The sequence below is a fragment of the Bidens hawaiensis genome, unplaced genomic scaffold (genome assembly GCF_021521415.1).
Source record: "Bidens hawaiensis isolate Kalapana, Puna unplaced genomic scaffold, B.hawaiensis_p1.1 tig00056607_1, whole genome shotgun sequence".
In the NCBI taxonomy this organism is placed as follows: domain Eukaryota; kingdom Viridiplantae; phylum Streptophyta; class Magnoliopsida; order Asterales; family Asteraceae; genus Bidens; species Bidens hawaiensis.
This window is the reverse complement of record NW_027500182.1, coordinates 60,981-74,096: the sequence shown is the minus strand read 5'-3', so window position 1 is coordinate 74,096 and position 13,116 is coordinate 60,981. Positions and strand designations below refer to the sequence as shown.

The 13,116-nt window shown below is 33.1% G+C and overlaps 1 protein-coding gene across 2 annotated transcripts; it reads left to right on the top strand.

Annotated features, from left to right (window-relative positions):
* The first annotated feature begins 1,552 nt into the window (after nucleotides 1-1,552).
* LOC143601507 (NADP-dependent malic enzyme-like) lies at nucleotides 1,553-7,957 on the top strand. Of its 2 annotated transcripts, XM_077078898.1 has the most exons (20): nucleotides 1,553-1,618; nucleotides 2,349-2,396; nucleotides 3,351-3,493; nucleotides 3,709-3,829; nucleotides 4,002-4,076; nucleotides 4,176-4,327; nucleotides 4,851-4,956; nucleotides 5,055-5,120; nucleotides 5,212-5,379; nucleotides 5,461-5,544; nucleotides 5,718-5,816; nucleotides 5,934-5,981; nucleotides 6,085-6,138; nucleotides 6,394-6,492; nucleotides 6,585-6,674; nucleotides 7,086-7,163; nucleotides 7,316-7,390; nucleotides 7,478-7,568; nucleotides 7,652-7,780; nucleotides 7,858-7,957. In XM_077078898.1, exons 1-20 carry the CDS (start codon nucleotides 1,574-1,576, stop codon nucleotides 7,944-7,946), a joined length of 1,860 nt encoding a protein of 619 aa, XP_076935013.1. In that variant the 5' UTR covers nucleotides 1,553-1,573; the 3' UTR covers nucleotides 7,947-7,957. The 2 variants fall into 2 exon arrangements, with proteins under 2 accessions (XP_076935013.1, XP_076935012.1); XM_077078897.1 differs by lacking the exon at nucleotides 1,553-1,618 and having other exon boundaries at nucleotides 2,286-2,396.
* Nucleotides 7,958-13,116: the final 5,159 nt, after the last annotated feature.

Sequence of the window (13,116 nt, the reverse complement as noted above, 5' to 3'; positions counted from 1 at the left end):
CCCCCGCATACATCCTGGTTATACATACACCATATTGGTTATTCATACACCAGGGTAGCCTATACGAGTCGTATAGGCTCTATACGACTCATATAGGTGCCTAGTCAAGTCATTTTCAAGCAGAAGCGTCAGGTTTTATTCTTTTGTATCGTATAGCCCCTATACGGCTCGTATGGAGCTATATGACTCGTATAGGGTCTATTTGACTCGTATAGTTTTTTTTTTCAATTTTAAAATTACATAATATTAAAAATTAACATCCGAGTTGGTTACAAAATAAAAATATACATAACAACCTACGTACAACATGAGCGTTTCGGGGTAACGACTTTTTAGTTTCATTTGTTGGTGTAGATGTTTTGGCTCGTGTTAACTCAGCTTTTGAAATATAGCCTTTATAATTTATAATATTATAGTTGTTTAATGTCTTATAGACACAAGACAAATGAAATAGAAGTTGTCGGGTGACACATTATTTAACGTATTTAATTACTTTATCTTCATATATTTACTCTAATTGATTGCGCTTGTAAAAGAAAAACTTTTTAAACATAAATAAGCAAAATTATAATAATCCATACGCGATAATTAACTAAGCAACCAGACAAACATGTATCATAAGGACCAAAACATAATATCCAACATACAAATCTTACATGGTTTGAGAAAGAAAATATGATACCTGGTCCATACAGGTCGTATACATTCAACAAGAGTCGTATAGACCGGAAAAGTAGTTAAATATCTTTGGTCAAAGTACATGTTGACATGTTGTATATACGAGTCGTATAGGTCAAACGAGTTACGTATGCTATACGAGCTGGAAAATCTATACGGCTCGTATAGACTGCAAAAAGTTGCCACACTGACACGTTCGTACACATGTCAATAAGTTAGGCCTATACGAGCCGTATAGCCCCTATACGAGCCGTATAGCCTTATTTCCACACCAGGGGGCTGGTGTATGCATAGCATGACCCTTTTCATTGGCTGAGTTAGGAGCACATAATGCAACCCACACCACCAATGACCAACCCAACCCAAAGACCCCATATTCCGGAATTCACATAAAGACTCAAATCTTCTACTCGACCGAAATGTAAGACCACCCCGGTATACACTAATATATATATAAGTTTTTGTGTCAATATAAATGTCATTTATTCAATCTTGTGTTATTGAAAATATTTAGAAAAAAAAAATCTGTTATCTATTTTGCTGATTAAACTTTACACTTTACAAAATGATCCATATAAAAAGTTTATATAGACGAAACCCTTACAAACCATAATTATTAGCCACTATTTACAAATTATGGCGGCCCCTTATTATAATATAATGAAAGAAAGGAACAATTAAATGTTCCATACTTTAGGTTTGGAATTCCCACTTGTCATTCTACACTTCATTCTTTGGTCTTTGCCATTTCTTACCATTATCATAATTTGCTTTTGCCAAGTTTCGTTATCTTTCTTTGCATATATATTTGATCTCCATATGAATATACGTTATCATCACACAATCACATTGCTTTCATTCGATAAATATTACCAAAATATCCCCAAGAACCACCATGTCTTGTGAAGATGTCAACAATTTCATTCGTTGGCTTCTAAAGGTACTTTTCAAATTCGTATCAACTTATAGATTGTTGGAATAAACTAATACATAAAACGTGTTTTTCTATATCATTGGATGGTTAGAAACTAATTACAACTATTTACCTTTGTATCATGTTTCAGTGGATGATTAGGGTCCTTTATTCCTGTGCATTCCATATATGGTGAATGTTCTCATATCCCCTTTAAATTTATAAAAATTGCGTATCTATGTGCGAGATCATCACAATTATTTAATTTTATAAACAGAGTATTCACTAATTAATGGATATAAATTATGGGCAATTTCACGTATCTTCTTTAAGCTTATAAAATTACATATTACGCTTTCAAAAGTTGTGCTTTTGAAAAAAAATGTAAATTTGCAAGTTCACAAAGATATAAGTAAAAGGAAATTCCACGAATAAAAGTACATAGTTTGAAAATATAAAATAGTTTTAAAGACTATATTTTCTTTAATTATTCGAGACTAGTATAATAAAAGGTGTATTTTTTTTAAAGAAACAAAATTAAAAAATAAAAATAAAAAAGGAAGGAGACAAAATGACAAATTACAGTTTCTTGACATATGGTCCAATCATTTCCTGTATTGCAATCTATCTATCCACCGAGAAAGAAATGGAAATGTGGAAATGGAAGAAACCTTCAACAACTATTACTCTCGAAATGCTGGGAATATTTTACAAGAAAAGTAATTACTCTAAACACTTTCCTCCACATTCCTTGCAGGCCTTGCTGCTCACTTCATCATCAACCGTCAAGAGACTTAATTCTCTGGTACTACTTCACTTTTACTCATTAGTTTACCGTCGATTATTTCTTTTCTTTGGTGGGTAGGTGGTACATTCCTTGAAATGTACACGAAAAGTGAAAAGTTTTTATTTTCATTTTTATGGCTACATGATACATTTATTGAATCAGAAGATAAAATATTTGTGTTTTTTTTATGGGTGCATCGTGCATGATACATTTTTAGAATAAATACAGTATTATGTTTATGTTTCAATTGGATGATAGCTATGCCTATGTGTGTTTTATCTTTAATTGTACTTTTCTTGTTGTTTTGTGTCTTATTTGGCCCAAAAGCACTTTTTATACAGTTGAGTTTGTGTAAATGAAGTAAAACAAACAAATAAATTTGGCACATTTCAATTAGTGACAAAGTATTTTTTGTTTTACTTATTTGGTCACTGGGATCTAAGAAATAAACAAATAATAAATTTGGCACATTTAAAATCGTTATAATAACCCTCCAACTGCCAAAAGCCTTTAGTTAACCATTTTACTTAATGGGTTAAATTAAATGAGAATGACTATTGTTTTATGTTTTGGTGAGCTTACCGTTTCTCTGATTTTCATAGACAGTTTTTAGGTGTTTGGTAATTTTGGCCGGACCCACTTAATATAGAACTGAGTTTTGATAAAGGGTCGTGATATTGGCGCACCCCACATCTATTTAGACACCTTCAATATGGTCCATATTGCCTAATATGGAGCATATATGGCCCTAAATCAGACACAAAAAGTGCTATATGTCATACATGATATGTCTCATATTGATCAATATGACCACATGAGGGTGTGTAAATAGAAAAATGGGATGTCTCGATAGACAGAGCCTTTGATAAAAAGGTAAAAAATCTAGAAAGTTAGGTAGGTGAAGAAGGTGTTATGTGTGTTGGTGAAATTGCAGTATGTTGTTGCATTACGGTGTCTGATTGGCAGAGACAGTTGTTAGGTGCTTTGGGGAATAGAGGAGTGAGGAAGAGTAATCTATCAGTGACGGCAGAAACTAGTGAAGTTGATACTAACGCTGCCAATGATGACGGCCATGATGATCAACCTTTTACTCCTTGGGCTGTCTCTGTTACCAGGTCTCTGATCATTTCCAATCTCTCATCACTTACTTTAGTGAAAACAATTTGTTTAATTATCATTTAACTTAAGTTAGTGTTTTTTTGTTTATTTCCACATGAACAATAATCATGTGCATTTTGAAAACTATAAGCATCATGGTCAGAAACTTTAAATGTTCATCTTTTCTTGAAGACAATTGAGTAACCAACTCCATGTCAATTTTGTGTTTCAGTGGGCACACTTTGTTGCGCAGCCCGCAACATAACAAAGGGCTTGCTTTTACTGAGAAAGAAAGAGATGCTCATTACTTGCGTGGCCTTTTGCCTCCCGCGGTATTAACTCAAGAACTTCAGGTAAGTTCCTTTTATTACACTTTTTTGTTGACTTCAAGTAAGTTTATAATTAAAGTTAATTATCTGATTCTTAATAGTCAACATCAGATAATAACTTTTAACAGGCAGTCAGGCACCCCGCTTTGAGTTTGAGGATATGTAACATTGACTCTGATTTGTTGTTGATGATTAGGAAAAAAGAACGTTGAACATACTCCGCCAATACGACGTTCCATTGCATAGGTACATTGCAATGATGGATCTCCAGGTACCCGTCGCGCACACACATTTAATACATGGAGTTGGTTTCTGTGTCCATTTAGGAAGTAATATGATGTTGATGATGTGCTTGTGCATTAATTGGCAGGAGTCAAATGAGAAGTTATTTTACAAGCTTCTCATTGATAATGTTGAGGAACTACTCCCAATTGTTTACACGCCGGTGGTTGGTGAAGCTTGCCAGAAGTATAGCAGCATTTTCCGGCGTCCACAGGGACTTTACATCAGCTTGAAAGACAAGTACGCTTAATAATTCTATCCTTATGCAATGGATGTTACCATTTAGTGTTTGCAATGAAAGTAATAATAATAACAACAAAAGTCATAATGGATTTAGGGGTGTCAACTGTGTCTGGTTGGCGGGTTGAATCATTAGACCAGAACACACCCATATATTAATATTAGTGTCAAAGACATCAACCCTAATTTGACACTTAAATTCGTGTAACCTGGACACAACTCATTTAACCCATTTATCTAAATGAGTCAAACAGGTTGTTATCAAGTTGTAGATGTGTTGAACAACTTATAAGTAGCTTAATGGGTTGGCAGGTTGTTCTTTAATTGAATGGGCCAAACACATCAACCTGAACACACCTTGTTTGGTTAAATGGGTTAAACATGTCAACCTTAGATATGACAACCCAAAATCTTATTATTGTCTGTAGAAATTTGTATCCATGATAATAATAATAATAATAATAATAATAATAATAATAATAATAATAACGGTAATAATAGGTCATGGTAATTGAATTATCAGGGGAAAGATTCTCGAGGTGCTGAAAAACTGGCCAGAGCAAAACATCCAAGTTATTGTTGTAACCGATGGTGAGCGTATATTGGGGCTAGGTGATCTTGGCTGCCAGGTGCTTTATTTGCATTTTTGTACATATTTCTATATCTTATTCCTCTATGTTTTTCTCATCATAAAATTTAATAATTTTCAATGCTTAAAATATCACAGGGGATGGGAATACCAGTTGGAAAGCTTTCTCTTTATACAGCACTTGGAGGCGTTCGTCCCTCGGTTGTAAGTTTTCTTAACTTAAAAAAACCATCTTTAAAATTCAAAATCATAACTAATTAGTTTAAATATGTTCAAACATATTTTTCTGGTTTAGTGCTTGCCCGTAACTATTGATGTTGGTACCAAAAACGAGGCATTGTTGAACGATGAATTCTACATTGGTCTCAAACAAAAAAGAGCAACCGGCGAGGAATATGATGAGCTGTTACATGAGTTCATGACAGCAGTCAAGAAGAATTATGGAGATAAAGTCCTCATTCAGGTCATTTAATGCGTTTCTTGAAATTTTGGTTTAATTTACTGGTTATATTTGTCTAACCACAAATCTGTTTCGTCTGTCCAGTTTGAAGATTTTGCCAATCACAATGCTTTTCATCTGCTGACCAAATACCGAACAAGTCATCTTGTTTTTAATGATGATATTCAGGTACTTGTCTTTGGATATATGACAGTTATATTATAATTTTAAGTCAAAATATACTTCTTGCAAAGCATTTTTTATTTGACCCGTCAGAGATCTACTCATTTGTAAGTGAATGTGTCGAATTCTCACCTTTTGGTATGCATTTTACATATACCTCTTTTTCAATGTGATTAAAGGGTACTGCATGTGTTGTATTGGGAGGTTTACTATCGGCTTTGAAATTAATTGGGGGGACACTTTCCGATCATACGTTCCTGTTTCTAGGTGCCGGAGAGGTCAGTATGACATATTTCCTAAACCAATTTCTCACATTAAATTCATATATAAATATATATATATATATATATATGTTTGGCTTATTGAGTCATCATATATGTTCTTTTGTTTTAAAGGCCGGTACTGGCATAGCGGAGCTTATTTCACTTGAGATATCGAAGAAGGTAATTGACTGTTATGAGTAAAATTTTGTGGTTATATTATATTTGTGGTGATGTAAATTTTTTGTTAAGTAAATGATCTGAACCTTTAAAATGCTTTTTGCAGACAAAATTGACAGTGGAAGAGTCTCGAAAGAAAATTTGGCTCGTTGACTCAAAGGTATTAAAAATATTAGAGGTTGCCAAATGTTTTATGCTAACTGTTGACATGGTTAGTTCGACCTGAAATACTCTTTGTCGAAAATTTTGGACGTTTTAATTAGAGATATTACCGTGTCATACATATCATTTTGTTAAAAATATTATCTATTGAATAAAAAGTTTAGGGTGTTATGTGCAATAAAAACACACATATTGGAACTTTTGATGACCTGGATAACCTTATGAACGTTATATGTGTGTTCCTTTAATGCAGGGATTAATTGTGAGCTCGCGTAAAGATACCCTTCAACATTTTAAGCAACCATGGGCTCATGAGCATGAACCTGTTAAAGGACTCTTGGAAGCCGTTAAGGTATGATTATATAATAGTAGTTTTTGGTCATGATACCATGCTCTTCATGACATGTAAATAAAAGGTTGTATATGTTACTTATATTGAAACAGGCAATCAAGCCAACAATATTAATAGGAACATCCGGAGTTGGAAAACAATTTACAAAAGAAGTTATCGAGGCCATGTCAGCTATTAATGCGGTTAGTTCTCTCTTGCTACTACACATTAGCACAAATGAAAACTATACTTCGATTGGGTCAATCTGAGTGATGTTTTATCTAGTAGGTTTAATGGGTAAAACGAAAAAAGGTATTTTAAATTTTAAAAGGAGACGTGAACAAGTCAAACGGGTTGAAAGTCATCCAAGTTGTACTTTTAATCATTTCATTTAATATATTACATTGTCATTGAGATAAAATAATCTTTTAATCATATATAGATAATATAATCTTTTTAATTTTAATCATACATAAATAAAATATATTCAGAAAGAAAATTTTCGGTACCAAAGAATTACATGTTTTGACATATTACCCAGTATCGGACCATTAGCTACATGTTTATTTTTTACATAATACATACAAGATTTAATATGATTATTTGGCTTGTAGAAACCTCTCATAATGGCGCTCTCTAATCCAACATCGCAATCTGAGTGTACCGCTGAAGAAGCTTATACATGGAGCAATGTAAGTTACACACTCTTCCCCGTTCTTCATTGTGTTTAAACGTTGTGTGCCCCATATACTTGTATAACCGGACCCCATGAAATGAAAATGTTAGAAGAGCCAGCAACTCGGATGTGAATACTAATGACTACATAAATTCAAAATATTTGCAGGGTTGTGCGATATTTGCTAGCGGAAGCCCATTTGACCCGGTCATATATGAGGGCAAGGAGTTCGTGCCTGGACAGGTTTAACCATTATACAAGAAATCACTTAAACGCTTTCACGTGCCATCATCTAATGTTTTAATGACTTTTTTCTGTTTTGAATTGTAGGCAAACAATGCTTACATATTTCCTGGATTTGGTTTGGGATTGATCATGTGTGGTGCAATCCACGTGCATGATGAGTTCCTTTTAGCAGCAGGTAAATGCAAAAATACGGTTATTATTTCATTTTATGCATATTATAGTTATTATTGACTGCACGTACATTATTAAAAAATATAGCCGAAGCTTTGGCATCTCAAGTGACGGAAGAAGACTACGCCAAAGGTATAATCTATCCCCGGTTTAAGAATATCAGAAAGATTTCAGCGGTTATCGCGGCCAAGGTGGCTTCAAGAGCATATGAATTTGGTATGTGTTATAAAACCTTGGAATCATTTCACATTAAATAAAAAGTAAAGTTCTCACCGATAACATTGCGTTCCTAGGTTTGGCGTCTCATCTCCCTCGTCCTAGTGATCTCGTTAAATTCGCAGAGGGTTGCATGTATTCTACGAGATACCACAATTATCGTTAATTCTTTGGTTTGATTAGTAGTGGTTTGTTTATCAGTCTAAAGGTTATCGTTGTGTGTGTGTTACATTGATTGTACAAAGTCTTCTTCTATTGAATACTTGATGATTTGATGCTCAAAACTTGTGGTTTTATGTGATCTTATCCGCATTGTGTATTTCTGATGCTAACAAATTATGAACCGCAGCTTTGTTTCTTCGCATGATCAATTATCTTCACAAAAAAATGTTGTATATATAGTATTCTAAAATCAATCAATTGAAAAAAAAAACAAATCAACCTGGTAATCTTGTATGTGACTGTAGATGAAGAAGTTGCAATATGGATCATTCTCCGAATCGTATAATCACTATCAAATAAACTTATTTGTAGATTACACACATTTTATCGGATTAGACGGAGAACTTTGAACATGAAATTGAATTTTTGATTGGTTCTGTGAATTGATGAAGAGGCAGACAAAACCCTACTATATGTTCTCTTCCGTTATATCTCTTTCGTCTTCGATCGGTCATATTTCGAGTTTTGTTCCCCAAAAGAGTGTAGTTGCAAAAATTATTTACCAAATAAGTGTACTTTGAAAACATATTTACTGTTATAAATATATTAATATTATACCTAATATAGATTAGCTTTCTCCTCAAGTTTTCATATCCTATATATACATCTCATTGTACCTTCTTGTTATACACACATAATTAATGAAATCTTCATCTTTCTCCCTACATCTCTTTCTCACATGTTTGGCTATTAGGCTTGTTTCACAACACGGTATCAGCACGAATTGCTTTTGGAGTTGGATCGCATCATTGTATTAGCCGGCTCTGCTCGATAGATTTGATATTGGCGGCTCTTAGTCTTTAAACCCTGCAAATTCCTCAATGATACTTCGGCTTTCACTGCTTCATCTGGTAATTTGTTTTTTTTTGTATCCACTACTTTTATAATTCTATCAGCTCTGGTCGATAGAATTGCTTTTTTTAGTTGCTACTTTTTATGACAACTAATTGAGGGATGGAATTTGGGTTAGTATATATTTTGAGGGACAAAGATTTATTTTTTTTTTCACTTGCTATCTTGATGTTGAGTTGTTGACTTTTTAGATGCTTACGATTCCTTGCTGTTAAAGTATAATGATGACTATTGTGAGAATTTTTGAGTTTGTTATCTTTTGTGGGATTTGAAACCTTAGTATATTGAATTTTAGAAAAAATCAGGTTCAAATTTAAAAAGAACTCAATTACATATAATAACTTTTATTTATATTGTTTGCAAAAGCTTTGTGCATTATATAATTTTGTTTGTGGCTTGAAGATTTGGTGGAATATTGTATGAGAAAGTAGAAACTAAATTTGCTGTCAATGTTGATATTTTATTATGTTTCTTGAAATACCGAACATCAACATGTTTATGTCATTGCTTATTTTGCACAACTATATATTTTTTTTATTGTATGCTTGAAGGTCGGTCGTTCAAGAATGAATTTTTTATTATTTTGAGTATGATATTCCAATATATATATATATGTATAGATGTCATGAGATGCTTATAATTCTTAATACGTTTTTTTCTTTGTCTTCATTTTTTTATTGTGTGAATTATGAAGCTTGTATGAAAAAAATGAATGATATGTGTATAAATCGGTCTATTATAGGTCTTGCGCTAACAAATACAAGATTTGTTTTTGAAATTTCTAAACTGTTTACAAAATATTTTGGCATATTTCCTTGGTGAATCGGCAATTAAATTGGGAGGTAGGAGATACATATACAATTATAATAATAATTTCAATAATAATAGATAGTAAATATGTTCAAATGGTAATAATTTCAATAATAATAGAAAGCAAATATGCTCTAATGGTAATAATTTCAATAATAATAGAAAGTAAATATGTTCGAATGGTATGAGATTGAGATATTTTTTGAGATTGTATATGGAATCAAGTTAACATATAAGTTAACATATGTTTTTTATCCTTTTAAGAATTTCATGTTGTTATTAACCTATATTATACCTAAAAGAAAAACAAAATATCTCACTACTTAACTTAATTAATTGCATTAGAGTTTTTATCGATGCAATCATATACATGTTTATATGTGGAATATATACTTTTAATTGAAATTTTGATCTATATCATTTTTACCATTGTTTTATTTTGAGATAGCTTTTGAACTCACTATACAAGTTTCGATAATACTTTGTTTGAAAAATAATTACACTAGATATATTTGTTGATGTTTGAAAGAATGACAAATATATGTAAGACGTGTGTGTGGTATGCTATACCATGATAGGTTAATACACTGATTATATAAATATTTGCTTGGAAGTGATGAAAAGTTGTTATTTCATATATATTTTATTACAACTTGTTTTATATGACGACATGTTATAATTCATGCATATCTTGCATTCTATATAGTATTGTTTATTTATATAGATAGTATTTTAATAGAAAGCTAAAACCAAAGTTACAGTTAGTTAAAACTCTCAAGAAAAAAAATATATATGCTTTGATGTGAAACTCGGAGTGTCACAATCCCTAATCTCATTATTTATTAAAGGTCGTAATATTTATGACCATTAAATCTTACACTTGAAGTGTGACGTGAGGTCGAAGACTCACTCAAAAATAAACCGAATACAACTAATTAGATAGCGGTAAGCGGGTATCGAACACAGGGAGTTTTGTGGAATATGCGTTACTTAGTAGTTTGATAATTAATCTAAATTAAACTAAATGCAAATATTAAAATCAAGTATTTTGGTTGTTTGGTTTTGATTAATAAAAAGAACTTAAGCAATTAAACAAGTTTTTAAACAATAAGAGAAACAATGCTCTCTTCCAATTTCAGGTTTTCAATGTATATCAAGTTAACGTTTATTTATGGAACAAACTACACGAATATAGTTTTGTGAAAATTCAATTGATTGTGATAAACGAGGACTAAGTACTTGGATTACACAAACTCAAGGTTGTCACTCAAAAATCAGTTTAGTATTATCAACCCTAATTCTCTTCTACTAAATCTCGATTGCCTATGGCACCAAGAACGGATAGTCAAGAACACGAAATAAAACAATACTAACAATTACAATACAAACTCACAATCACCAAATAATATATTCATAAGATCAAAAGACTATCCCACAATTAACATAAACGATTCACAAGTATCTAATTGAAAACCTTACTTTGGAAGAGAACATAAAGATGACTAGCCACACATTGTCTGAATCATCACCATATCGATTAGGTTAATCAAGCAAATCATAAACCCAAACAATTGATTAGAATCACCAAAATATCGTTCTTGCTCTCTCCCAATCGCCCCTAGGTAGTTCTTGATGAAAAGATAATGAAAAGTCTAGCAAAAAACGAGTAATAAACAATAATAAAACAGCAGTTACGACTGCGCACCGTGGCCCACGGTTCAAACCGTGGGTCACGGTTCTCTTCTGGAAATGCTGGACCGTGGCCCACGGTTGAACCGTGGGTCACGGTGGTGATCTGAAAATTTTGGACCGTGGCCCACGGTTCAATCGTGGGTCACGGTTGAGGCTACGGTGTTAGTCAGAGGCCACGGTACGGTGGCTTCTGTTTCAATTTTTTATTTGGTTGGACCGTGGGTCACGGTGGTCTTCAGCCAAAACTCTTTGTTTTCTTCATTTTTTAATCTCTCACACATTCTCGGTCCATTCGGTTGCCTCGGTATCCACCATAATAGCCCCGGAACCATCTTTGAACCTACAATTCACTAACAAAACCGTAGTTATCTAATTCCACAAAATAAACTTATTCAAAACATAATTCTTACGGCTTTTATATCATTTAAGGGTTGTCCCATGGACCACCCGTCACATTCCCACACTTACACGTTGCTTGTCCTCAAGCAACATCTCAAAACAACTTCGGATTACATTCAACTTGTTTCCACCAATCTTACCACAAGTCCGGTTCAGTTAAGGTCCCAAGTCATACCCTATTCCTTTGTTTTTTTATCGGGTGCACTAGATCAAAGTTATGGAACCGCCTAAACGAGTATACATGTTCATACCCCTCACACTATCAACACTCTTCTCGGTTTAATATCTGGACTAGCAAAAAAAAATGTGCCAGTATATTTCTCTGCCCTCAAAAACCAAGTATGAGTTACAATTTAATAAGCTTGCAGGCCAGTCTTATCTCCACCCATTACCCACCGGTTGCATAAAGACTAGGATTAGGGTTTTTCTGAGGCTTAGGTTGGGTGCGAAATAGGCATTTTTAGTGACTAAGGTGAATGAAACCCAGTTTACAAATACCCAAACAACTAATCAAATATAAACAGACTGCTAATTACATAACTGAATAAGAACGAACTCTCTTTTTGGAATTTTTTTTTTTTTTTACTGATAGACAATACACTGAATCAAACAATTATACAACTCTGACAAACACATATTTACAACTCAACCGAGACATACATACATTGTGTAGTATGCTCAACAACTGACTCAACAACTGACTATATACAACTCGATAACGAACTGGATTTCATCACACAGGTTAAAATATAATGAAGGCCAAATCTGAAATGGTGTGTAATGTTTGGTTTAACAAATAAACAGGAATGAGGTCAAAACGGGCTCCTAAGGGGATTATGTCGGGTAAGGAAATTTATTTAGTGGAGGAAAAGTGTATGTAAAGGTTTTCTAAAATCCTAATCTGCATACAGAAGGTGGTATTAAGATCTCGATAAGCATGTGACAAGCAAGTTCTAAGTCTGTAAAACATACCGGTTTCCCTCAATCAATGGTTTAAGACATGTTTCATATCTATTATATAATATGTGTATTAAGTATAGGGGCCATCTCACAATATGTCTGGAATAATGGGCTGCCGATATGAAACATGTATACCCGTCCCCTTGACTCGTTATCCCCTCTAAACGGTCCATTTTAATTTTCTTTTCTTTTTTTAAAAGCAACTAGGCACATATAACTTAAAGAATTGTGACCATGAAAAGGGACCCAAAACTTCACCCCGCCATCTTACCACTTTCCAATTCTTTTAAAACATTTTAAACTTTTTCTTCATTTTTCTATTTTTTATTATTTTTTATTTTTTTTTTCAAAGCAAACAAAAATAAAGGAAAATTTTCCTCATCCCCACACTTGGGATACAT